Genomic DNA, 27,069 nt, shown 5'->3' on the forward strand with positions numbered 1-27,069 from the left:
TAGTCTCACTGTCCTCCATTTGGTCCTGATGAAGACCACATGAATTCACCCTATTAGAATTGAAACGTCAACATATATGGTTTTTGGACTGTTTACTAGCTAAATGATCAATCAGAGTCTCAGACTATGATATTCTCTCATGCTCTGAGCAATAACTTTCAGTTAAGCTAATATTCCCTGTTTTAAAAATATGTTCTCATTTCTGATTCGCTCGCCTATGTCTATATTTACAGTCATATCTGTTGGTATTAAATTATTGAGCATTAATCGCATAGGTGAAAGATTCTCTATACTACTTGCAGAATTAATAATTAATTGCTTCCAAAAGAACTACACATTTTTCATTCCGTAGGGCCCAGGCAATCTTACTACAACAATGCCTCTACTATATTTTGCTACAGCTAATGACTATGCTGGATGCACAAGAAGCATGACTTTGTCCAGGCCTGCTCCCAAAATCAGATGAACATTTCGTTGTTTCTTTTCTGTTTTGCCAACAAGGGGGTTTGTATCTCTTTGAAGACGCCGACTCAGTATGAAACTGAAATTATTATTAAAGTCCCTAAAAACAGGTACTCCCTCTAGTTCTAGAAACTTTTCTTTAGATTTTGGAAGTGTTTTTTGTAGATCTTAATATATGCTGGATCTACACTGCAAAGACTCTTCTGTCATAGCTAAGCCCTATGAAGTATGCTTTCTACACCTGCACTATTGTGGCCATGTCCACGTTCCTAAATCTTCAGCATGTGACCTTCTTGTCCTCTTGTCATCCTTGTACAGCATGAATGTCACATGGAACTGCAGCCATGCTCACCAGCCATGTGGAGCAAGCCTACTAGATATGTGCTGCTGCATCCATGCTATTGTTGCCTTTTCAGGCCTGTGTATCATGTGTGATGCTCGTGAACTGTTGCAGCTGAACAATGTATTTTGCTTCCTTCCATGTGCAAGATGGATGCTGTGCGCTGACCGCCACCACCTTGTACGCTATATCACGGCTTCTGTACAACCTGCATTCCATTGGTCTAATGATGCTCAAATGATGCCCTTCTGACACTGTTGGGAGGCAGACAGCACTGTGGGTGGTATAACAGCCCGGGACTACATCTTTTACCACGCGGCAACAAAATCAATGTGGGTGTGCTACATTCCACGAGGTATTTACACACCATAAATGTCCCTGTTGTCTGTCAGATTCATACAGTAGTTACCACTGAAAGAACATAGAGTTACCCACCTTGGCCAGTCTGCGCTTCGGGCACGCGCTCCCGGATCATCCTGCATGCATCATACACTGCGGTGGACGGCTCGAACTGGATAGTTTTCACCACATTGCCCTGGCGGACACAAATCTTCAAAGACAGGGCCACCATGGTGCCTGCTGATTAGACCCCTCCTATCAACTGGGTGACACCTAGGAAAAGAAGAGACAAATTGAACTGAAAGGTACCATAGAATAAGCAAAATACAGAGCCAATGCCTTTAGGTACATGCATGCAACTTGCAAAACTTGCAGTCTTAATATGAACAAAATGAGCTGAAAACAAGTTACCACTCATGGCTGAGAATCAAATCAGCTGGTTATTAGTGTAAAAATGCTAAACAAAGAAAGTATCAGTAGCTGAACTGTACAAGGTACAATACAGATGTGTTACTTCCAGAGGTGGGAAGGCAGAGGTATGCACACTCCTTCCAGCCCGAAAGCACCATGATGGAACAGGAGACATTTTATTTAGGCATGTACATTATTTGCACAACAGTAATGCTTCTGGTAACAATTAAGAGTGCATTTTTTTTAAAACTCTTTTCGAGGTTTTTACTTTTGAACAACTTGTCAGAAATACAGTTTAATACGAGTTACAAGTGTTACAGTATGGTACATTATAGCAATCTGTAGGTTACGGCCCACAGTGTGATTCGAGAGAGCATCAGATCTAGGTGGGACAACGACGAGGTGCACTCTCGTCAGGGCTGGGAGCGAGCTAGATGATCGGGACACCTAAAACCTTTATAAAGTGAGACTCTGGAGGTGATCTGTGAGTTTCTTGTGCCTTCGAAACAGTAACTGCTGGTGCGGTGGGTTATGTAGCAGCACAAGCATGGGTGGTATGCAATTTGGTGAAAAAGGTGGCAGTGGCCCGCAGCCAGGGGAAAGGGGCATGGGACTGCGAAGAGGCAGCAATGTCTCAGTCTCCTACCAGTCCATGGCAATGGTTGTGTAGGTGGGCCGGGGCATATGCGTTCTTGGGATAATGGCTGGGACCGGCAGAATGGGCTGAGTACCATGGTGGAGGCGCAGTATGGGGTCATTGTGTGGTGGCTCCCCCGCTATGGCAGGGGAGCGTCACCCCACTGCTTCTAAGTAGTGCAAATAAAGTAAACATAAAATGAGAATAACTGAGTTATAATTTTATGTTTCCGTGCTGCTCTGCAGGTGGGTGAGCAGGGCTGCTCTCCTCTCGGAGCAGGGGAGGAGTGACGTACCCACTCCTAAGTGCACATGTGTATTTCGCCACCCTTTGGGACCGGCCAAACAGTCATGCGCACTTTCCCTGCTCCCCACACAGGCTGCATTACAGCCTGCGTGAAGGTCAAGCCCAGTCCTCTATTCTCTGGCTGAGTGTCGGACCACGGCACTCAGACCAATCACAACGCTGCATTGCAGCATTGTGATTGGTCAGGGGACCCTGGCTGTGCTTCCTGTTCCTGGAGTCCGAAGGAGGAGAGCAGGAGCAGGAGCAGAGAAACGGGACGCGGCGGCAAGGTGTTTATCTTTTGTGATTTTTTTTTACATTTCCGCCCCCTCCCCCTCTAACCCACCCCGCCACTTGTGAGCCGTGCCGGCCACCACTGGGGTCATCTTGAGGCGAGGGGGGCTATCCTCTCATGCTAGTTCTCAGAAATGCATGAGCATAGTGTACCACACCGTCGAAATAGGACTTCTGCTAGGGCGGCGCATCACCTCATAATGTAGATTGGTACTTTCAGCTTCTACCCAATGGAGAAAAAGTATGTGTGCCACTATACAGGGGACGGCGACTGGGCAGCTCTCCAATGTATTGTATGGATGGGCTTGGCCAGCACCTGGGCTAGGTTCGCAAAACGTGAGTGATCATGAAGGCTTTGTAGCACTGCGTCTTTGCATGATTTTTTTGTTCAGAACTGTCTGTGAGACCTCTGCCTTTACCCAATAACTGGTAGACTATGCTTGAAATTAATCTCATTTAATCGTATTAACAAACAAAAAACTTGAGGACCTCGTTTCCCACACCCTTTCGCACCCCAATCTCCCCTGCCTGCTTCCCCACCAAAGTAAAAAATACAAATGTCTCTTAAGGTGGCTGTTACAGAAAAAGGAGACAGACCAGAAACTGTAGGAGAAAAGCTGGGCCAGGTGCTGTAAAAATCTGGTTTGGAGCGACAACAACACAAGGCAGGAGTGGAATACCTGACACGTGTGGGGCTGATTGAGTTTCTACTTCATGGTTGGAAGCACCATGAATCTAGCCCTGGACTTGCCTTTAACAGATCTATTGCTCGTGAATTGAAATTAGACAAATACACAACAAAACCCTACTAAGGCCACAGGGAAGAGTCACTTACCGATGACTTTGATTCATGGTGTTAAAGAGGGTGGAGTACTCTGCGCCACGAGGAGTACTTAAAAGATTTAGAGCACCAACTCGGAGCGCTGGAAGGGTTTATGACCTGGGCGGAAAACTATGGGGCGGCGAGAATAAAGTATTACTTTAAAAAAAGCCTGAAGAAATCCTGTGGGAAGAGATTTTGGTCTCTTGAGAGCAGTGCTCTGACAAGTTTGAATCCTCTGACCTTTCACAATATTTCCCCTCTTCTTTTGGCCAATGCAGCCTCAGCTCAGACAGTAGCAAAGAAATTGGGTCTCCAAGGATAGAGTAGGTGAGAACCATTTCGCCCTATTCTGAGACTTTAGGACCATTTTTGTATTATTTATGGAGTCGTGTGCAGTACTGTATGACACCTGTGTGCAAGGACTGTTCTTCACGCCATTACTCTCTGGTATTCAGGCCTGCATGACAGGTCCACTGGTACAGCCTCATAGTGCAGGCTGGCTTTGATGAAGGCCTGTCACCCACACCACCATGTGGGGCATGTCCAGACCAGCACATATCCTGGACACTGGAGACAGCTCAGTGGGTCACACACCCTGCCACAGTGACATGTTTCACAGCATTCTGCATTTTACTGGTTTAAATATAGGTGGACCAACTCAGCCTAGCCTATGTACAAGCAAGCTGATACATTGCCACCAGACCTGTCTGCTAATAGCATTCAAGTTACAGACTTTGGTAAGCATTTAGGTAAGACGGACCTAGCGCTAAACTTAACGTAAGAAAGATATTCATTATTATTAATTATTATACCCCAGGACTGGCTCGAATATGTCAGCAGATATCTGAAGGATGTGCTTGCAGGTCTATGGTCATCCCACAGAGGAGCTACACCCGTAGGCAGAGACCGCGAGGTCTCAAGCAGGGGAGGGGCTCTCCTGGTGCCCAGTTTTCCAAACCAGGTAAGTTGATCCTAGTAAAGTAGGCAGTCTCTCACAAACAGGACACTACTTGAGACCATATCTATGAAACTTATATCCTTACTTATAAGAAAAAACACAATGACTGGCAGCGTAGAGGGTGAAGTAATCCAGTACCAGAGAATTTCACTGCAGGCGAAGAAGCATTCGACGTAAAGAATTTGAAAAGATGCAAAATGAGAGTGGAGACCAAGTCACGTGACTAGGGCATGAGTGGGTGTTCCTGATTTCTTAAAGCTATAAACACAGCCTAGGGTCCTCTCTGAGCCTACCTCGATAATTGAGTATGTACAATAAACTCGGCTTGGTTGCAAGTGGATGCGTTTTTTAGTGTCAGTTTTGGCTGCAATTTTCAGTCTGGAAAAGATATGTTGCAACGTTGAGCTTTTTCATTAGGCCTCTGATCACCAAATCGTGATTACGTTAAACGACTGTGAACCGATTTGGAAAACCCAACCATAAATTACTAGGTACATAAGAAAATCCAACCACCGTAGTCTCTCAGACTGTCTACTACGGTCTTGTTGAGTCTAAACACACAACCTCCAATTTGCTAACAAATCAAATGTGCATGTCATCACTTTTAATGTTTACCATAACTACAACAATTTTGATTGCTGCAGCCTGCTCGCACAACACTATGGAGAACTAATGCAGATCAATCAAATGTGAGATGTTTAGCATATAATTGGCTATGAAGCAGCAAGTATCCTCAGGTGATTACAACCAGGGAGGCTGCAGGTGACTACAACCAGGGAGGCTGCGGGTGACTACAACCAGGGAGGCTGCGGGTGAGTACAACCAGGGAGGCTGCGGGTGAGTACAACCAGGGAGGCTGCGGGTGAGTACAACCAGGGAGGCTGCGGGTGAGTACAACCAGGGAGGCTGCGGGTGAGTACAACCAGGGAGGCTGCGGGTGAGGGGAGGCTGCGGGTGAGTACAACCAGGGAGGCTGCGGGTGAGTACAACCAGGGAGGCTGCGGGTGAGTACAACCAGGGAGGCTGCGGGTGAGTACAACCAGGGAGGCTGCGGGTGAGTACAACCAGGGAGGCTGCGGGTGAGTACTACCAGGGAGGCTGTAGGTGAGTACAACCAGGGAGGCTGCAGGTGAGGACAAACAGGGAGGCTGTAGGTGAGTACAACCAGGGAGGCTGCGGGTGAGTACAACCAGGGAGGCTGCGGGTGAGTACAACCAGGGAGGCTGCGGGTGAGTACAACCAGGGAGGCTGCGGGTGAGTACAACCAGGGAGGCTGCAGGTGAGTACAACCAGGGAGGCTGCGGGTGAGTACAACCAGGGAGGCTGCAGGTGAGTACAACCAGGGAGGCTGCGGGTGAGTACAACCAGGGAGGCTGCGGGTGAGTACAACCAGGGAGGCTGCAGGTGAGTACAACCAGGGAGGCTGCGGGTGAGTACAACCAGAGAGGCTGGAGGTGAGTACAACCAGGGAGGCTGCAGGTGAGTACTACCAGGGAGGCTGCAGGTGAGTACTACCAGGGAGGCTGCAGGTGAGTACTACCAGGGAGGCTGCAGGTGAGTACTACCAGGGAGGCTGCAGGTGAGTACTACCAGGGAGGCTGCAAAGGGGGGACTACCAGGGAGGCTGCAAAGGGGGGACTACCAGGGAGGCTGCAAAGGGGGGACTACCAGGGAGGCTGCAAAGGGGGGACTACCAGGGAGGCTGCAAGGGAGTACAACCAGGGAGGCTGCAAGGGAGTACAACCAGGGAGGCTGCAAGGGAGTACAACCAGGGAGGCTGCGGGTGAGTACAACCAGGGAGGCTGCAAGGGAGTACAACCAGGGAGGCTGCAAGGGAGTACAACCAGGGAGGCTGCGGGTGAGTACAACCAGGGAGGCTGCGGGTGAGTACAACCAGGGAGGCTGCGGGTGAGTACAACCAGGGAGGCTGCGGGTGAGTACTACCAGGGAGGCTGCGGGTGAGTACAACCAGGGAGGCTGCGGGTGAGTACTACCAGGGAGGCTGTAGGTGAGTACAACCAGGGAGGCTGCAGGTGAGGACAAACAGGGAGGCTGTAGGTGAGTACAACCAGGGAGGCTGCGGGTGAGTACAACCAGGGAGGCTGCGGGTGAGTACAACCAGGGAGGCTGCGGGTGAGTACAACCAGGGAGGCTGCAGGTGAGTGCAGGTGAGTACAACCAGGGAGGCTGCGGGTGAGTACAACCAGGGAGGCTGCGGGTGAGTACAACCAGGGAGGCTGCGGGTGAGTACAACCAGGGAGGCTGCGGGTGAGTACAACCAGGGAGGCTGCGGGTGAGTACTACCAGGGAGGCTGCGGGTGAGTACTACCAGGGAGGCTGCAGGTGAGTACAACCAGGGAGGCTGCGGGTGAGTACAACCAGGGAGGCTGCGGGTGAGTACAACCAGGGAGGCTGCAGGTGAGTACAACCAGGGAGGCTGCGGGTGAGTACAACCAGGGAGGCTGCGGGTGAATACAACCAGGGAGGCTGCGGGTGAATACAACCAGGGAGGCTGCGGGTGAATACAACCAGGGAGGCTGCGGGTGAGTACAACCAGGGAGGCTGCAGGTGAGTACAACCAGGGAGGCTGCAGGTGAGTACAACCAGGGAGGCTGCAGGTGAGTACAACCAGGGAGGCTGCAGGTGAGTACTACCAGGGAGGCTGCAGGTGAGTACTACCAGGGAGGCTGCAGGTGAGTACTACCAGGGAGGCTGCAGGTGAGTACTACCAGGGAGGCTGCAGGTGAGTACTACCAGGGAGGCTGCAAAGGGGGGACTACCAGGGAGGCTGAAAAGGGGGGACTACCAGGGAGGCTGCAAGGGAGTACAAGCAGGGAGGCTGCAGGTTAGTACAACGAGGGAGGCTGCAGGTGAGTACAAGCAGGGAGGGTGCAGGTGAGTACTACTAGAGAGGCTGCAAGGGAGTACAAACAGGGAGGCTGCAAGGGAGTACTACCAGGGAGTCTGCAGGTGAATACTACCAGGGAGGCTGCAGGTGAGTACAACCAGGGAGGCTGCAAGGGAGTGCAACCAGGGAGGCTGCAAGGGAGTGCAACCAGGGAGGCTGCAGGGGAGTACAACCAGGGAGGCTGCAGGGGAGTACAACCAGGGAGGCTGTAGGTGAGTACAACCAGGGAGGCTGTAGGTGAGTACAACCAGGGAGGCTGCAGGTGAGTACAACCAGGGAGGCTGCAGGGGAGTACAACCAGGGAGGTTGTAGGTGAGTACAACCAGGGAGGCTGTAGGTGAGTACAACCAGGGAGGCTGCAGGTGAGTACAACCAGGGAGGCTGCAGGTGAGTACAACCAGGGAGGCTGCAGGTGAGTACAACCAGGGAGGCTGCGGGTGAATACAACCAGGGAGGCTGCGGGTGAATACAACCAGGGAGGCTGCGGGTGAATACAACCAGGGAGGCTGCGGGTGAGTACAACCAGGGAGGCTGCAGGTGAGTACAACCAGGGAGGCTGCAGGTGAGTACAACCAGGGAGGCTGCAGGTGAGTACAACCAGGGAGGCTGCGGGTGAGTACAACCAGAGAGGCTCTAGGTGAGTACAACCAGGGAGGCTGCAGGTGAGTACTACCAGGGAGGCTGCAGGTGAGTACTACCAGGGAGGCTGCAAAGGGGGGACTACCAGGGAGGCTGCAAAGGGGGGACTACCAGGGAGGCTGCAAGGGAGTACAAGCAGGGAGGCTGCAGGTTAGTACAACGAGGGAGGCTGCAGGTGAGTACAAGCAGGGAGGGTGCAGGTGAGTACTACTAGAGAGGCTGCAAGGGAGTACAAACAGGGAGGCTGCAAGGGAGTACTACCAGGGAGGCTGCAGGTGAGTACTACCAGGGAGGCTGCAGGTGAGTACTACCAGGGAGGCTGCAGGTGAGTACTACCAGGGAGGCTGCAGGTGAGTACTACCAGGGAGGCTGCAAAGGGGGGACTACCAGGGAGGCTGCAAAGGGGGGACTACCAGGGAGGCTGCAAGGGAGTACAAGCAGGGAGGCTGCAGGTTAGTACAACGAGGGAGGCTGCAGGTGAGTACAAGCAGGGAGGGTGCAGGTGAGTACTACTAGAGAGGCTGCAAGGGAGTACAAACAGGGAGGCTGCAAGGGAGTACTACCAGGGAGTCTGCAGGTGAATACTACCAGGGAGGCTGCAGGTGAATACTACCAGGGAGGCTGCAGGTGAGTACAACCAGGGAGGCTGCAAGGGAGTGCAACCAGGGAGGCTGCAGGTGAGTACAACCAGGGAGGCTGTAGGTGAGTACAACCAGGGAGGCTGCAGGTGAGTACAACCAGGGAGGCTGCAGGTGAGTACAACCAGGGAGGCTGCAGGTGAGTACAACCAGGGAGGCTGCAAGGGAGTGCAACCAGGGAGGCTGCAAGGGAGTACAACCAGGGAGGCTGCAGGGGAGTACAACCAGGGAGGCTGCAGGGGAGTACAACCAGGGAGGCTGTAGGTGAGTACAACCAGGGAGGCTGTAGGTGAGTACAACCAGGGAGGCTGCAGGTGAGTACAACCAGGGAGGCTGCAGGTGAGTACAACCAGGGAGGCTGCAGGTGAGTACAACCAGGGAGGCTGCAGGTGAGTACAAGCAGGGAGGCTGCGGGTGAGTACAACCAGGGAGGCTGCAGGTGGAACAGAAATGAAAGCCCAGCAGCTCTTAAGACATCAGGTGCAAACCCCTTCACGCTCGGTGCGTGAGGTTTCCACAATACATGCCACTCACCAAAAGGCAATAGAACCAGCACTGCAGGAAGTCTATGTCAATCAGAGAAGTGGCAACAATTGCCTTTGGCTGTTTATAAATGTAGCACATCTTGCTCTGCTGAGGAACACGAATTGCACGTCGACTAAACATATAAAAGCAAATAAATTCCAAGAAGATGCAAGTCCGTCTCAACAGGCGCCAAGAAATGCCAAGCAGCTAAAAGCCAGGTGTTACAGCACATCACGCACATTCCTGGGGCAACTCTGCTATCGCCCTCCCATACTAACTACCACAGAGTGGCACACGCGTTCCAAAATGCATCACTCCAGTTGCACCGATTACTAAATAGTCTCCCACAGGATACAGGTCACAAATAGTCAAATAAATCCATTGATTCTACAAGTCAACTTACTACACATTCAGCATACAAACGATTCCAAGAGGCTAAGAATGGAGCATATACTTAGATTCAAAACACATTCTGAAGAAAGACACACCAACATCCTAATGAGTTAAAATATACAGATGGGCTTCATACACAGTTACATAAGAAATACAACTGGCTAACTAAGCTGGCTGCCAAATTCCAAGAAGCTGCTGTATGTTTAGGTTTCGTCCTGGCGTTGCAACTGCGTAGCAGTTGCTCCGCCCAAGGCGAAATCTAATGTAATCTCAGTAGTGGGGACTTGAAACCGCCCCTTCTTCCATTGGCTAGCTCCATAAATGGAGGCTAGCCATTGGAAGACATTGGCTGTCAGTCACTATTTCCCGTCGGAACGCGATTCGGGGGCGTTTCCGTGTCTTTTTTTAAGTTCCGCCCTCTCCTCTTCCCATTGGCTGGAATTTTACCTTCCAGCCAATGGGAAGGGGAGACCACGAAAAAAACGCCCCCGAATCCCTACAGGGCGTGCTGTGCTTTCGCTTGTTATTTATTTATTATCCACGCCTCGAGCCGTCCTTCCACGCACCCGGAGCGAGTGAAATGGCAACACGCAAACAATCCGCAGCAATAATAATAATACGGATAATGCTCTAAAAAAATAGTGACTAAGATGCCTAATATATCGGTGTTTGGGCATTTGCAACGCTGTGCGTTCCATTGAGAAAAGAATGTGCGTGCATTAAATATCCATGTTCTCATGTATGGTTCCCATGATGTTAGTCCTACAGTTCTGACGCCACTTGAAGGAGCAGTTTGCTGCGAAGGAGCGCGCCACATCCCGGGACCCTCTGAAAATGACATTCTTGAGTGCACCGGAGCGCTCGTGGTCTTTGACAGCAGATTGCACATAGGGAAAGCTGGCAGAAGAGAAGGCTGGAATCTTCTGCAGTCCCTGCTGGCACCACCCGCACAAAGGCTGGTCCAGGCTTCCTGGCCGGCGCATACATGAAGGGGGTGATTGAGACCAGGTAGCCGGAAGAGGAGCAGTCCAAGCCCCGGGGTACGAAGGGAAGGGGGGAGGTGCGAAACCCCTAGTACTGTCAGGCCCTATAGTCTGCTAACCTGGCAGCCGGTGTGTTTTCACCGCGGCTCTTTACCCTGCTGCAGTGTGCCCCGTGGACACACACACGGTGACGGAGCCAGCTATAGATTCCTTTAGGAATTCATGGATGAATCAGAAAATATGAGACGTGATCTAATTACTAATTATAGCAACAATCCTCTGTTTCCGATACCTACTGCGTTTGAAGAAAATTCAGGGCAAAAATAGAAAATAACAAACAATAAATCTGCTTGGCTGTGTGGATCCCTGGTGGCGGCCGCCCCTTGTAGTGCTGTATAGGGTCATGACTCATGACAGAAGTTTGACACTGACCTTTTGCTTTCTACGTGGGTGGGGTTTAGGAGCTAGCTGCTGCTGACAAAGTCAAGGATTGGAAGAGAAGAACAACTCCTCCGTGAGTGCACTATAAAACCCCTCCTGTATTCATGTGCAAAACTTAATTTGGAGCGGCCTTGATTTGACCAGCATTCCAATATCTCCCCTCGACTTTGAGATCACCATTTTGTTTTCATCTGTGAAAACAGTCTATGCACGTTTGGTGTAACAGATGGACATTCTGAGTCTACCCACATATTTTTAGCCTGTCTCCCCAGTCGAAACCGTCGTAAAAATGCAAGATGTATTTAGACAATGCCATTGCTCGGTTGTACTGGCTGGCGGGTGTGGTGGATGGAAGATGGACATAAATACACATTGTTCTATAGTGCTTGAATTTGATTAAGAGGACCTTTACTTTTTCCACTTCTTTGCGAGGGTCCTTTAAGGTCCGAGACCGCTTCTAAAATGCAGGAATAGTTCGGCGTGTTAAGCGCCTGCTGCTCGTTTATTTACGCGTGTGCTTATTTGCATAGTGCATAAAATCCCAAGTGCACATCTTACGTTTATAGAGTGATGTTGCTGGCTGGCGATCCCTTCTGCCTCGTTAGCTCTTTGTTTATCGCGAAAATATGTGTTCTGTCTGTAAACTATGCAGGTTCAAATCCCAGTAACAATCCAGGTGGAAATTCAGGTTTGCCTGCAAATTGCATGTTTAATCTGCAAGTTAATGCTCCTGCTGCAAAGATCTGCGTGGTACCTTGCAGATCGCACGTTGGAGCCCCGAGGTAGTTGATTCAGGCATTCATCCTTCAGCGGGGATAACTTGTATGATAAGTTAGCTAATGATAACAAAGTATCTGTAAAGGAATTCAGTTTGTGGTGTTTGCTCTACAGATTTATTTTATTTAATCATATTCGTGTAACTTTTGAGCAGCTCCATTTTTTTCATCAAGAAAAGGGGGCACCTTTCCAGAAAGCTAGGGGGGTCGAAATATGCGATTGGCTGAGCCGTATTGACGGGAATCAGTAGTCGATAGTACGCCATTAAGATTTATGATGCTGAGTCAATCCTGGCTTGTATTCCTTGTGCTGTGAATGCAGAATGCTGCCGTCTTTGTTGCAGAGCAAAAATGTAATTTATAGTGTTGTGGTGATAATCATGCCCTATTTTATGCACATGGCCATTCACCGTGTGCGAGTGTTTAGCCCTGTCATTCAACATGTCCCTCCACATGACAAAGTCCAAGCAAGAACCCTGCAAGTCCAAATTCTAATTCGCAGTGCTCTGTATTTTGTGCGTGTTTCATCCAGGGCCACCGGAATTATGCGATTGTGCTGCCTCAGCGATTTTCGCATAATTTATAGATTTGCCACATAATCCATCTTCGGTTGCATAATCTTCAGATTTTAGCCAAAATGTTTTTGTTTCTAGCTCAAACGTTTCAAAAGTTACTATAAATGCAGTGACACGTGTTGCAGTGCGATGGAAGGCCCTTTGCAGAGCTGGACTGATGACCTCTCCGTTGCTTATTGGAATATTTGGGTGTTAAACAGTTACTGATGATGTGTAACCAATACCCATACAGTGTTAAATAGTTGAAAAATGTCAAAATAATGAAGCAATCCTATTACAAAACATGCAGCCTTTTGCTGCATAATTTCCTTTTCTTGGCACAATTACTCAACCCTGCCGCATAATTATAAGAGAACAGGGCGGAAAGATAGCAATCAAGAAATTTGCGGCCAAGAAAGAAAAAAAGTATCACTCGTATGTATTGCTATGTGACTGCTAGGTGCGGAGAATTAACATTATTCTGCTAGGGTTGTGATGGAAAGCCAAGTAGGCATGTTGTACTACTCGCCTGAGAGTTCAGGAACCCACAACCAATTGTATATGGAAGCATTTTATCTGTATGATGTGCTCTAGTAAAGTGGATAGATGTGTGTTACTTGCTCTGATCCTCGAGGCCCTCAATCGTCAACTCTGACTGATTCCTGTGTAGAGGATTGTTTGAGAAGCTGCTAGCTGGCCCATCTGTGTGGACTGTGGAAATATTTACATATAAGTATTTAATTTGGTGCCCCCTGTATCTCTTTGCAGTCCACATACAAGATACTTTGGTACATGTTCATGGGAAAATGTAATAGTTTTGAAAGTGGAGGGTCAAAGAAAGTAAATATCTCCCAGTTCGTTTGACATGTGGCTACATGTCACAGGGCTTCTCCTGCGTGCTTTGTGGCAAATCCAAAACTCACCTCTTGCCAAATTAGGAAGCAGCTAAAGTCCACAGTTTTAAGGCGAAAGCTAAGACGAAGCTGAAGTGAACCTTGTATCTATACCCCATATGTCTTAGCGAGGCTGCTGCCGGTACTAGTCGACTCCAGACCAGGCACTAGCAACATTCGCTTCTTGAGTATTAAAAAGGAACTGATTGGAAAGTTCCAAGCAGCCCAGAATCCGCGGGGTCAATTGGTTATGGGCCTAAAGAAACCAGACCACATCTCTTAGGCCAGAAGTCTCCTTTATCGCAGTGTGCATTGAAGGGTCGCATTCAAAAGCTTAAATAGGTGATTAATGGCTCTGCCACAAAATATTTGGGGGTGAAACTATAGCAGCACCGGGAAGTATGAGCTCTCTCCCCAACCACCTCCACCCCCCCCCCCCCCGAACCATGCATCATGGATTATAATTTGCTTTGAACATCCAACACAGGGCATAGAGGTGTCAACCCCGCCCTCTCCATTGAAAGACTTCTGTAGGGCAATGTGTCTGCTGCTGCTGCAAAAAAAATCTGCAACACACAGATCACTGGTTTATTCTAACTTAGCCTTTCATCTTTCCAAAACTAACAACAACTACGCCTGTTGAGCCGAATAAACCTGTATCTCTGCATTCTAACACAGCGTATTACTTGTGTAAAACTTGCCTAAGGTGTAAATTTTGTACCCACTGCAATACTCGCAGGATATGCTGGGGTTTGTATAATAAGCCACAGTATCATTAACATCCTACGTATTAAGTAGACATGTGCATATTTTTCTATTAAAGCAGTGAACATTTTTTAAAACTGATTTGTAATTTATTTTATATAGTGTACGCGGCAGCTGTAGAGGCTAACTTTCTAAAAGTAGGGATGCAAGGAGCATTTAGACTGCTTCGCCATTTCCTGCAAAAAAACAGGATGCGCCTGTCCCCGAAAATTAGACCCAGAGGCGCGTGCTTGTACTCTGGATGAGGGCATGTTACGGCTGCTCGTTCAGAAGCTTTTAACAGAACTGAATATTCACGAGCAAAATTGCAAATTGTCAGAATCTGGTGGCATCCTCCGTAAATGACTGGCAAAGGCAAAATAGAGCAGGGGAGGCGGCATTACGAACAGGCCTGCCTGCCAGCGATAGGTTCAGTGCCAGCTGCATGTTGCTGCTGGTGTTGTATTTGCTCTCCGTGTGTGTGTGTTGTCCTCCCTCCTCCCCCTGGGGCCGTGGTTGCACGGCTGCTGCCTCTTCTCGCGGTGCTGGTGTTGTATTTGCTCTCCGTATGTGTGTTGTCCTCCCTCCTCCCCCTGGGGCCGTGGTTGCACGGCTGCTGCCTCTTCTCGCGGTTTCCATTTTTAGGTTTCGGCCTGGGCGTAGCACTGCAAAGCAGTGCTCCGCCCAGGGCGAAATCTTATGTCCTACAGTATGGGGCTTCGTCCCGCCTCTGTCTTCCATTGGCTAGCTCCATAAATGGAGGCTAGCCATTGGAAGAGATTGGCTGTCAGTCACTATTTCCCCGTCGGAATGCGATTCGGGGGCGTTTCCGTGTCTTCTTTTAAGTCCCGCCCTCTCCTCTTCCCATTGGCTGGAATTTTACCTTCCAGCCAATGGGAAGGGGAGACCACGAAAAACACGCCCCCGAATCCCTACAGGGCGCGCTGTGCTTTCAGTCGACAACTCGTTTTGGGGAGGCGGTAGACTCCCGAATTTGAAGCCCAAAAAGGCTTCCTTTTATCTATCTCTCGCCTAGAACTGTATCTGCTTTAATTATCAGTGACTATATTACCGCCGCCGGGAGAAGTCCAGGTGAGTGCTTTGTTTAATATTCTTGCCTTCCTGCCCCCCCCCTCCTGTCCGTTCCCACCCCCCCCTCCCGCTGTGTCCCGCCTTCACAATACGCACTAATTGGCAGCCCATTGTTGCGGGCAGTCCCTGGAGGTTGGCAGAGAGCGAAATGGCACAAAGTCTGCACTAAACCTCACCCATGAAGTAGCTTGCCGCTAATCAGGCCTGGAGGTGCACAAACAGAGCACTGTGCTATGGCTCCCATCACGCCCTCCCCCTGCCAGTTCTTCAGCCAAAGAGAGAAGGCCTTCCCTTCTTGTGCTTTTAATGCGACTCCTTTCATGGGCACGGAATACACTTACAGTCAAAACCCGGCTCTGATAACACGCGTGAAAACCTGTCTAAAAACATGCAAAGTCTTTCTTATTCATGTGCTTGACATTCACAGATCGAACATCCGTAATAAAGGTGAGAATAATTATCACCTAACGTGAACCTTGCTAGGTGCGCAGAACTAAGTTGGGAAATAACAAAAAAACTCGACAATGAGGCACATTGAGTGGAAGAGGCTTCTAGTCTGCTCAAACGCGAAGCATTCAATCACAGCATGCCAGCAGCAGCATGAAAACAATGGAGACGGACAGAGATCCATATCATTTCAATCGTTTGGCGAGCAATAAATCCAGGTGATTTAGACACTAGAATCCGTGGCTACAATTTCACCCTGTCCCTCCAGGCAAAAAAACATAAACTAATAACTTGCTCATTCTAGAACCTCTTTTATCTTTATTTCTGCGACTCTGATTCGCTTTTGCGGTTTGTGTATGCTAAGTGCAGCTTCTTTGCACATATTTGACATCCGCCCCGCGTGCAGCAGTTCGCCGGGCATGAACATGCCAATTTACACATATGACCAACCGTGAAGAGAAATGTGGCATCTAAACCGAGCGCTCAATGCCCAGAGCACATTGTTGTCTTTACAGAATTGCTGATTTTGAAGGTGATATCATCTGCAGAAGTGTCTAGCTGGAAATGAGCATTTTAATACAGCTGGTCACATATTGAATGAAGTAAATACAACTGCTAAACTACCACTTCTGGAGCCTCCATTTTGAAAAGGTGACGTAAACACGTCAAGTTGAATTCAGTCACATTTATAAATTTGCTTGACAGGCTGCTCCGTAGCGCGTATTTTATTTAATGAAATATGCTCCGGCAGACAAAGGCCTCCTCTGTGTTTCCGCTTGTGAGAGGAGTTGAAAAGAATATTGCCCACCCTCCACCCCGCTCCCCTCTCTGGTGATGAGGCCTATACGACGGCCTGACAGGAAGGTTTACCAAAGCCCCTCAAAGAGAAGGCCTTGTGAGCTCAACCCCACACAGGCGAGGTGCCAGCCAGTCAAAAGGGCAGGTCACGCAGGTTGCAAAAGACAATCTGGTTCCCAAAAAACTGCAGAGAAACGGCATGACCGGGCACGCTGACTACCTTCCCGGGGTGAAAGCTCATTTCACCGAGCGGCCCTGGGCACTTCACCAGCCCAGACACAAAAATCCCCAAAACACTTAGGAATCTGTTTGCGTTCGTGTCCACAGAGTAAAGTCGCAAAGTCTATCTCAATCGGCTGATCTGTTTGTGAAGACGAAGAGGAAATTGCGGAGGGGATGGGGGAACGGTGGGAGACGACAGATAGCCATGGGAAGGAACTTAACAGAGCCGCACTTTATTCTTTTTCAGAAGTATCAATTTTCAGGTGTTAAGTGGTGAGTTAACTATACACCTTATTATGGCATATGGTGAAATCGGATTATTGCAGTCATCTGTCACTGTCAGGGAGTTCAAATAAAGCTCCTCGTTTGAAAGCCTTCTGACCCGCGTCAGAAAGTTCATTGCCACTTTTACTTTAAAAAATAGGAGATGAAGGCAAGAGGTCAGGAACCAACAACCCACCTGGGCTCATTGCTTACATGAAGTCATTATTAGGTGGACCGATACAGCTTATTACACCAGCAGCCCACGGGCTTGTGTAAACTTAGAGGCCTTCTGCAAAATTCTGTGTATTGACATAAGCAGAAGACATCTGTGCTAATTTCTGAAATACAACTTTAGTGTTCATAATCCTGCCTTGTCGCAAAAAATTAAGCAGCGCAGGTGTGTGTGTGTGTGTGTGTGTGTGTGTGCGTGTGGCTCTGGGTGTGGGTGTGGGTGTGTGTGGCTCTGGGTGTGTGTGTGGTAGTAATTGCTGTCTGCTGAGCTCGTCCGTAGGGTACAATAGGTCTCACGTTTGCGAGAGATTAAGCTATTGGCAATGTAAATGACAATGCCATTTATTTACCTGTTTTCAAAACCAACACATAAATACAATTTTTGTCATTTACAATGCCAATAGCTCTAACTTTTCCAAAGGCGAAACCGTTGCATTGTAAATGCTTGTTTTACAATGCTAGCGTAGAGTCCTCGAAGGATATAAAAAAACAGATTAATGAAATGCACACACCCTGGAGGGTAGCTACAATTGAATCACTCCTCAAAAATGGGGACAAAAAAGATGACGGCTGATGTGATCAGATTCCTCTGAGTGATAATAGGCGAAGTGCATCCTGGCCAGGACGAAAGCTTCCCACAAGGAGCCAAATAAAGTTGGTATGGAAGGAGAATGGATTGAAAGATCCTACTGATAAACCCTACACCAACTCAGGAAGAAACCTTAATAGGAGTGATAGATGGACGGCCATTATTAGGAGAACTGCTTAGAGTGACGTAATCGGTTTCTATGATGTGTTTGGCGAGTCAAATGCTCTTCCTTACTCATAAGTATCTGGAGTTTATAAAGAATGGATATTAGTTATGGGCTGGTAGTAATGTTGATGGTACACAATCTATGCATGGCTGTGGGAGTAACAAAGTGCATGCTCACCAAAGCAATGAGATGTGAAACAAGACAACTTTACACCAGGGCTAGGGTTAAAATGACTGTATGTATATATAAAAATTTGTTAATAAAAACTGTTGAAATAAAAATTTAAAAAAATGACACCGGCTCACTCCTAATTGAACAATTTTTAATGTGAACAGTAAGAAGGGTACGGATGAAACTTGTCCAGCAAGCAGAGTCGTTTCCTATTGATCCTAGTTTAGAACATGAATTCCAATAGGAGAGCACATTTAGGTCGACTGCTCACTGCGCCGATGCTTCCCAGCGAGGTCTGTGCTACACCTACATATAGAGAGACACTGGATGCAATGGCCCTTTGCAATTGTACAACCGGCATAAAATCCATGAGGCCCTGGGTAGCCACTCTGCATGCGATCACCAGGCTGGATCCATTATTTCACAGCGATCTGACTAAATGCACTGTAGCTCAGAGAAAGAATACATGGAATAAGCAAGATGAGACAAGTGAAACTTTGACCTTCGAAAGCTCTAATGCACTTTATTTTGAGCTAAATTCTTATTTTGTTTGATTACATTGATTGATTACATTTGCAGAATAGACCAACACAGGACATAACGCGACAAGTTTAAACTGTCCACCAAGAATAAGAAATACCATATGCAAGTGATTCCCAAACTTTTGACTTCTGACGACCACCATTGAGTCACTACTGGTAGCCGGGGACCCACAAGCAATTTTAACGATTTAAATTTCAAACATTAAGGCAGTCATTTGTAAAAAAAAAAAAAAATACACAAACAAGTGCTGACCAAATACTCAAGTTACTAAAGATTTTCTTATTTTATATTGTAAAAATGTGCAAAAATCGAAAAATATTAATGGGAAGGTTGGTGCTGCATCTCGGCGACTAACTTTTCAATGTTTGGTTTTATTTTGGGGTACGAGGCTCCTGCTCTTGCCAGGGCCGGCTGGAAGCCCATAGCAGCCTTGGCAAATGTTGTCAGAGCAGTCCGCGTACGGTGAACACCAAGTGCAGCGAATGAGCCTGACCACTACATAGGGGGTTTTGGGGTGCTCTCCTATCAAGAACAAGCATTTACAATGCAACGGTTTCGCCCTTGCAAAAGTTTGAGCTATTGGCATTGTAAATGACAATATTTTTATTTATGTGTTGGTTTTGAAAACAGATAAATAAATGGCATTGTCATTTACAATGCCAATAGCTTAATCTCTCGCAAATGCCACACACCCCCACAGAGAGCACCCCCACAGAGAGCCCCCCCACACACACACCCACACAGAGCCCCCCCACACACACACCCACACAGAGCCCCCACACACACACCCTCTTCTCAGCAGTACTCTAGAAGCTTTTTTTAGTTTAGCACGATGACCAGAGAATGCTGTGCTATCAATGTAGACTTATAAATACAGAACAAATCAGATCCATCCACGACTTTCACTAAGGTGAATTCACCAGCAACGAACTACAGAATACATTGTTGTACTGAAACTGCCACTTCCTCCTCCAAGAAAAAATACTGTTTTGTACCTTAAAGGGAAGACCGACAAAGCGGACACACAAGGGGCTCCAAAGGTCGTGCCTTAGGATCAATCTTTTGCTTAGACTAAACCTTTCAAAATATATATTTTTCTTTATCATAAAACATATCTCAGATTGTGCCTGAATGTGCACTCTGAACCCCCTCTCACTGCTTTTGTAAACTAACTCATTTACTACAATATAAGGCTGGTTTGTACTTTTACAGAGGGCTGCTTTTTGTTCTGGTAAGTGTGTGGTGTCGGTTTTAGAGTCAATTAAATTTACAAATGTTGGATTTCAGCTCAGTTGCTACAGCACTAAAGTCAGGGGTAACTACTGAGCAGGAGTTGATGTGAGTAATTGGGAGGTGAACCACAGATGCATTAGTGTCTCTGGTGATTCAGCATTTCCACATCAATAAACACAGCATAACATGAGGCAGCGCCTGATAATGTTTGACAGGCTGTGAACAGTGAAATCCACCTTACAAGAATGTGAACGCCTCAGAAGCAAGAGACATGAATGAGATACAAATCTGTGAAACGCAGGGAACGCCATATTTGCGTTGCTACATTGGAAATATTTTGAAACTTTTTGAGGAGAATCCATCATCCGTGGACGTCACATTCTTTGACATGCCCGCCAATAACATTACTGAAGCATGTCAGGGTGCAAAGGAAGAGTAACCTTAACCCTCTAAGTGGCGTACAAAGCAAGCCCCACCCCCATCAGTTTAGCAGATGATGAAACAATTGCTGCTCGTAAGTGGGATGGGAGCGGGCTTTTATCCTTAGGCGTGAAATGCTTAAGCATGTTCGCTCATGCTTTATGGCAATAACTTCAGTGCTTTTCCCCCCCCAAGATTGTGCAACGGCGCGCGGACAGCGGGAGGGGAGGGGGGTGGATCGGGAACGGTGCACGGACAGCGGGAGGGGGGCGGAGGGGGGTGGGGGGGGGGATCGGGAACGGCACACGGACAGCGGGAGGGGAGGGGGGCGGGAACAGCGCATGGACAGCGGGAGGAGGGGGGGCGGGAAAGGAACGGACAGCGGGAGGGGGGGCGGGAAAGGAACGCACTCACCTGGACTTCTTCCGGCGGCCGTGGTCGGCATAATGACGAAAACAAACACCAAAAAAAAAAGAAAGAAACTCCGCCCACCGCCCAATGACGATGCAAAAAGGGTGGAGAGGGAAAAAAATGCAGGAACGCCCACGAATCTGGTCCGGCCATGACGGACAGATCTCTGTTCCAATGGCTAGCCTCCATTTATGGAGCTAGCCAATGGAACAGAGGGCGTATTCAAGTCCCCCATACTGAAAACTAAAGATTTCTCCTGGGGGCGGAGCTAAAGCTCCGTGCCCCAGGCGAAACCTAAAAATTAGGGGAAAATGGTGCATTCTACAACACATTTGTCATTATATATTGAATTGTATTAGCTTGCTTTTAGGGCATCGGAAATGTTGACTTCACTGAGCACCAGGATATGAAAATCTTTGTTGGGGCTCTTCAATGATTCCCTCACTATCACCCTCCAACAGTGCCTCTCATCTCTCCATAGCCCCTCACTCACATGCATTTCATTTGTTTTATAGCCCCTCTCATACTAGTGTAGGGTGTCAGAGCACTTTACATCATACACATATAGAGACAATGAATCATACGTGTGTAAATCAGTGAATAGAAAATGTTGCATAAGGCAAAGGGGACTACAAGGTGTAGCATTCACGTTCTCCATACCGGTAGGCATTTTTTAATAGTGCTTGGTCTGGAGAAGCACAAACTCAGGATTCAGAACATAAAACAGTGGTTAGCATTGACTTTAATAATAAGAATGTATTTCTACCCAAACAAACTTTTAGCAGCATCAAGATAATGAAAGACTGGGGGGAAACAACGCCATAACTTACTAACTTGTACCATATAGTTTACATGCAGCTCTTTGATAGCAGTTCATAGCTCACTATGCTACATTACAGTTTTAACTTGTGAACCTCACAGTAACTACAGATTCTCTGTCACGAGAGCAGTAGCCCACTGAGCGAGGCACATAAAATATTGTTTTTTGGAATGCATGGTACACGTTCTTTGCAGCAGGCATATTAACCTGCTGAGCTACCTTAGATGAGTCACAGCTGCCATTGGACAAAACTACCATCTCTCTCCAGCAGGTACATCAATCACCAGAGTTATCTTGACACTTTTATTGTTGCCCGAAAAGTACTGACTATACAAGGAACTTTGGAGTGCTTTGAAAACTGATGCCTGCGGACCTCCTGGGAATGTGTCGCGGACCCCCTGGGAATGTTTCACGGACCCCCTGGGAATGTGTTACGGATCCCTGGGCGTCTGTGGACCAGTTTGGGAACCACTGCTGTATGTAATTGATAGCCAAGTAAATTAGGCAGCGACAACAAGAATACCTTACTTTAATAATCAGGGCCTCAGGTTGCTATTTGAGAATTCCTGGGGACCCTAAATATAATGAGAATAGGCCCAGTGGAAGGCTTATAGCCGATATGCATCCGTTATGTGCAGATGCTTATTTTACCTGTAAAAATAAATTAATTAAAAATACCCAACTTGGCTGTCATTTAGTGGATTACTTACTGGTCCTGGGGTTTGGCCAGCCAAGTACACTGAGAGGTGGAGGCAGACATTGTATGTAATTGTTCATAACAGTTGAAAATTGAATAACTCCAAAGAGTTGTCGGCTAATTTCAAGAAACTACCAAGCAACTTGACATAAAAACAGTCCATTAAATTCCAAGACGAGTTAGACTTCCTTTTCATATTCAGCCAAACGTAAGACAGTCAAACGTCTTGCTATAGTCTCGCTTGGTGTACCCTTCTTTTCCAAGCTTCATGTCTACGCATCAGAGTAGTTGCCTAAGCAACCACCCTCCTCTTATTTGACGTCAAGCGGTCACTTGGTTACGTATGATAATGCCAATCCTAGAGGTGGAACACTGACCCTAGCAGGAAACAGGTGTGTGAAGGCAAGGCCCACTGTGAGGGTCACTGAGGTCTTCAGACCATACCTAGTGAAGTGAGCTAGTCAAGGGAAAGGAAGACACAACTAAACAGGCTCACAGGTGTAAAATCACTACTGGGATGAAGAGCAAAAGTTGGAATCCTCTGATCTTCCACAACATTCCCCTCCTCTTCCGGCCAAATGGATAAATGTCGCTTCAGATCAGAGAGTAACGTACCCTGGGAATGATGCTTGCCCGCGTTTGCTGTCCAGGAGGTGCTTGGCATTGCTCCTATACATGAGCTATTCCACAATGTCCTGTGTAGAAGGGTGATTCATTTCCCTGCTCTGACTTCCTTATCAAACACCAGCCTTGCACTTGATGGAAGCACCGAAGCGCGAGATTGAAGGCATCTTCACGCCTGGGCAGTAAAACCAAAATGAAGCCCTTACGGAAGCCCAACACAGACCTGATATGAGTTGTTTCACGCTTACAAGTGTCATTTCAGGCTCTATAACTCAACACAACACCGAGGGGCTGAGAGCAGTGTTTGTGCTATTCAGACACTGGCAGTTTGTTCTATGAAATATGTCAGGAGCTGCCCAGCTCTGCCGCAGCTGTGAAGCCCAGGGGGGCGGAGTGGATCACTGCACTCATGGACAGCATTATTAAGGCCCTCTTCACAGTAATGATCCCAACTGGAATTGTTCACCATTCCTCATTGCTGGCAACATAGGGGTACATTTCCAGTCGCGTTGATGCATAGAGCCAGTGGGGTTAGGCATTTCACAAATGAAGTTCTACTCTGTCAGCCTAAATCATGGCGCAGGCGAGCACGTGCACAGCATCAAGCGTGTCTCTGACTAGGCCTGGGCTGTAAATTCCGTTCCGCTCGCAGAATTTGGGTAACGCAGAGAATGCGGAATTGCCAAAAATTCTGCGATCCGCTGCTTCGCGGAATTGTTTTGCTTGTTCGCGCTTTCAAAATGCGTGTTCGAAAGATATTTCTCCCCGAGCATGCAAATAGCGTTCAGGAACAGGAAAAAAGCATTGGCGAACGGGCGGAACAAGCAATTCTATGTGTTCGCGGAACTTTGGCGTGCATGCGGAGATTTTTTACCATTTTGCAGAGTTTTGCGTAGCGCAACTACGCAAATTCCCCCCACCCCCATCTCTGACCACAACACCAAAGCTACAAACCTAGGCCACGCTGCAACCACGCGCCTATAGAGCACAAACAAGGCAACTAAACATGCACGCTCAGCCCACGCAATGTAGCAAAACCCTGTCTGTAGAGTACAATGTATACAGCGCTTCATACCCTGAAGCGCTTTAAAATGCGTTTACATGAGCTGTTTTCTTGTGTGTCCTTTTCGGAGTGAATGGTTGAGCGGGTGTTTGATTCAGTTAGGGCTTCATGGGAGGTGTCGGGTGAGAAGTGAGTGTGCAGCAAAATCAGACAGTCTCCGCACTTGAGAGCTGCGTCAGTATCTGTGATGGCTCCTGTCCCCCCTGTGGTGGATCCTGTCTCTGCCCAGGGTGGCTTCTGTCCCAGTCCTGGAATGGCTCCTGCAAAGAGGGTGAAGTGCTTGATGGGCCTCTTCTCCAAAGGGCTCAGCTCAAAATTAATATGAAAAGGTGGGCGAGTGAGCAAGTGAAGGGATGGCTGGATGAATTAGTGAAAGGGTGAATGGATGAATGAAAGATTGAATAGATAGATAATGAGAGGATGGATGGATAGAGGAGTGAGTGGAAGGATGGAAGAGAGAAAAGGTAAATAGCTGGATGTATGGGTGGAAGGGTAGCTGGATGGGTAAAAGGGTGGATGGATGAGTGAAAGGATGGATGAGTGAAAAGGTGGATGATGAGTGAAAAGGTGGATGATGAGTGAAAAGGTGGATGCATGAGTAAAATGATGGATGGATTGATGAACTGATAAGTGCATGGGTGAATGGATGGACAGATGAGCGAAAGGGTGGATGTAAGGATGGATGAGTGAGTGAGTGAAAAGGAAGGTAGATGGACAAAAGGATGAATAGATGAGTGAAGGAGTCAAAGGATAAATGGATGAGAGAAAGGATGGATGAGTGATAGGGTCAATGGATTTCATGAGTGGATGAGTGGGTGGGTGGATGGATAGTAAGTGAAAGGATGGCTGGATGGGTGAAAGGGTAAATGGCTGGATGGATGGGTGAATGAATGGATGGGTAGAAGAGTGGATGGATGAGTGGATGGATGAGTGTACAGATGGATAGGGTAAAAGGGTGGATGGATGGATGGATGAGGGAAAGGATGAATGAAGGGATGGATGAGTGAAATGATAGATGGAAGGATACATGATGGATAGGTTTGCAAATAGTTGAATATGTTTGGATATGGCTGGGCTTACTTATATACTATTGCGCGACCTCTGACTTGTCTGTAAAACGTATCCAATTGTCCTGAATGTTGACCTCCTGTCCTGAATTTGTGTCCTGAATTTTGACCCTTTGTCCTGAATTTTTACACTGTCTGTCCTGAACTTGCACCAATGCCAGTTGGTCACCCTATTGGCAAGTATGCGGCCTGCTCCGCTTGAGCCCATGGCGGGTCTGCTAGGCCTGGCCTAAAGATCCTAATTAAGCTTCAGTGTTTTGCACCTCTACCTGCCCCGCCCCCTTTCCTCCGAATGTTGCTGAGCCCGAAGAGGCCTGCATGCTCCCAGCCGTGCCCCGGGGGCCTCTGGGAAGACTCGAAGGTCTAGAAAGAAAGGGCGCCTGGCAGCGGGGCTGGAACTCGAGGGGTCACTGGGCCCCAGGGCCCAGCAGTCATTTGTCATGGAATTAAATTATCCGAGCAGATTTAGATATACATTTAAGAGAACATTATTAGGTAAATGAGGCTTCGGCAATATTGCCAAGAATGGAACAAAGACAATAGGTTTTCACTTCATCAAACTCGCGCAGTTATTTTTGAAACAAAAGATAGCGCGGTTATTAATAGTAAGAAAAGACACTTGAGCGAATGAATAGAAAATGCGCCTTTTCCACATCTTACACGCTGTTCCTCCGCTGTACGCCGCGTTAAGCCGAATATGGATCCATTGTATGTTTTACACTCACAGGCAGAGCCGGCCTTTGCTAAAATAGCGATTTGGGCACCACAGTGACAAAATAGCGCCTTTGCTGATGGGAGTGAATTAAATAAGGCAGCAGGGATTCCCCTTTTGTGTTCACTGGTCAGTACCTGCATGAACAGGGACTGGCCCCTGAACACAAACAATCTCTGGACCACCCCAGCTCACAGAAATCACGGATAGCTGTGCTGCCTCAAGCAGATAGCTTTGCTGATCTGTGCCAGCAGGACTCGGAGGGTGAAGGAAGGTCGAGGAAGGGGACTGACTAAAGGGGTGTTAAAAACATCGCCTGCCATATGAGAATGAAGGACTAAAGCCACTTTAAACTGGCAAAAAATCAGACAGAAAGAAAGGCACAGGGAGGGAGGGACAAGGCTGGAGCAAGAAGAGAAGCGAGCTGCTGTTGGCATCATCTTAATGTACACAGCTCATGCTCCCCTCAGATTATGGCGCCTTGGCCCAGCGCGCCGATGCTAAAGGCCGGCCCAGTTTACAGGCAGATGGGAGTGCCGTCCTATGGGGCTATTTTATTCTTTAAATAAGTACTTTTATCACCTGGCCCATGGAGAATGATGAAACCAGCCGTTGAATTCCAGCTTATTAGCAAGACAACTGGAATTATGCAGAAGGGGAGGACCAATTTATGCGGCATGGTTGGCTTAATTATATTCAGCTTGAAATTGCAAATTATGCGACATGAAAACGCAAATTATTCAGCACATCTGTGACATTACCCCATTATTTTTACACATTAACATTATCTGGGGACATTTTTCGCCTCATTAGTAGCACTTTGACACCAAAAAACATAGCAGTAAGCAACAGAAACGAGACCAGTCAACTTTTCCATAGGGCTTTCCACTGTGAGGCAACACGTGTTGCTGCGTTTTTAATACCTTTTGAGCCGTTTGAGCTAAGAACTAACTTTTTTTAATCTGCAGAGTATGCAGCAGATGGTTATGAGAGAAATGTGGCAAATCCATAATCATGCTGAAAAAGCAGCAGACGCAAAATCGCTTAATTACAATGGCCCTACTTATTAAGAAAACAAACCTATGCAGATAAGCAAAGACCTCTGCAACATTGTTGAGGAGTAGTGAATGAGTCCAGTGCTAAAAAAAATAATTAAGTAAGTGCCAGGGCCCATCTCAGGAGCCCTCTGCAGCCTGCACCACCTGTAGCCCCTGCCAGCGGGGCCATTGACCGTATAAGCATAATTACTAACCATCACAGTCATACAAGTAACTAGAATTGTAATTGTGTTTATATAGCGCTTACTACCCCTGATGAGGCACTACATCACTTTTTGCCAGGCAGCATGTTGCTTCAGAACCCAAGGTTAGTGGTTAGTCCAATGCTATTGGTTGGTTAATGTTAGTTATTTGTTTGGGTTATTCTTGTGTGCTCAAGCAAACCATTTGCCAGTCAT

The 27,069-nt window shown here is 47.7% G+C and overlaps 1 protein-coding gene across 2 annotated transcripts in view; it reads right to left on the bottom strand.

The window, feature by feature from the left end:
* The window catches only part of TLN2 (talin 2), a 1,508,116-nt gene that overhangs the window by 672,478 nt on the left and 808,569 nt on the right, over positions 1 to 27,069 (bottom strand). For both annotated transcript variants that reach the window (XM_078684194.1, XM_078684193.1), the window contains exon 6: positions 1,238 to 1,414. In XM_078684194.1, the coding sequence (XP_078540320.1) occupies positions 1,238 to 1,373 (136 nt within the window). In that variant the 5' untranslated portion in view covers positions 1,374 to 1,414. The remainder of the gene's footprint in view (positions 1 to 1,237; positions 1,415 to 27,069) is intronic.

Source organism: Lissotriton helveticus, chromosome 3_2 (genome assembly GCF_964261635.1).
Source record: "Lissotriton helveticus chromosome 3_2, aLisHel1.1, whole genome shotgun sequence".
Taxonomy (NCBI): Eukaryota; Metazoa; Chordata; class Amphibia; order Caudata; family Salamandridae; genus Lissotriton; species Lissotriton helveticus.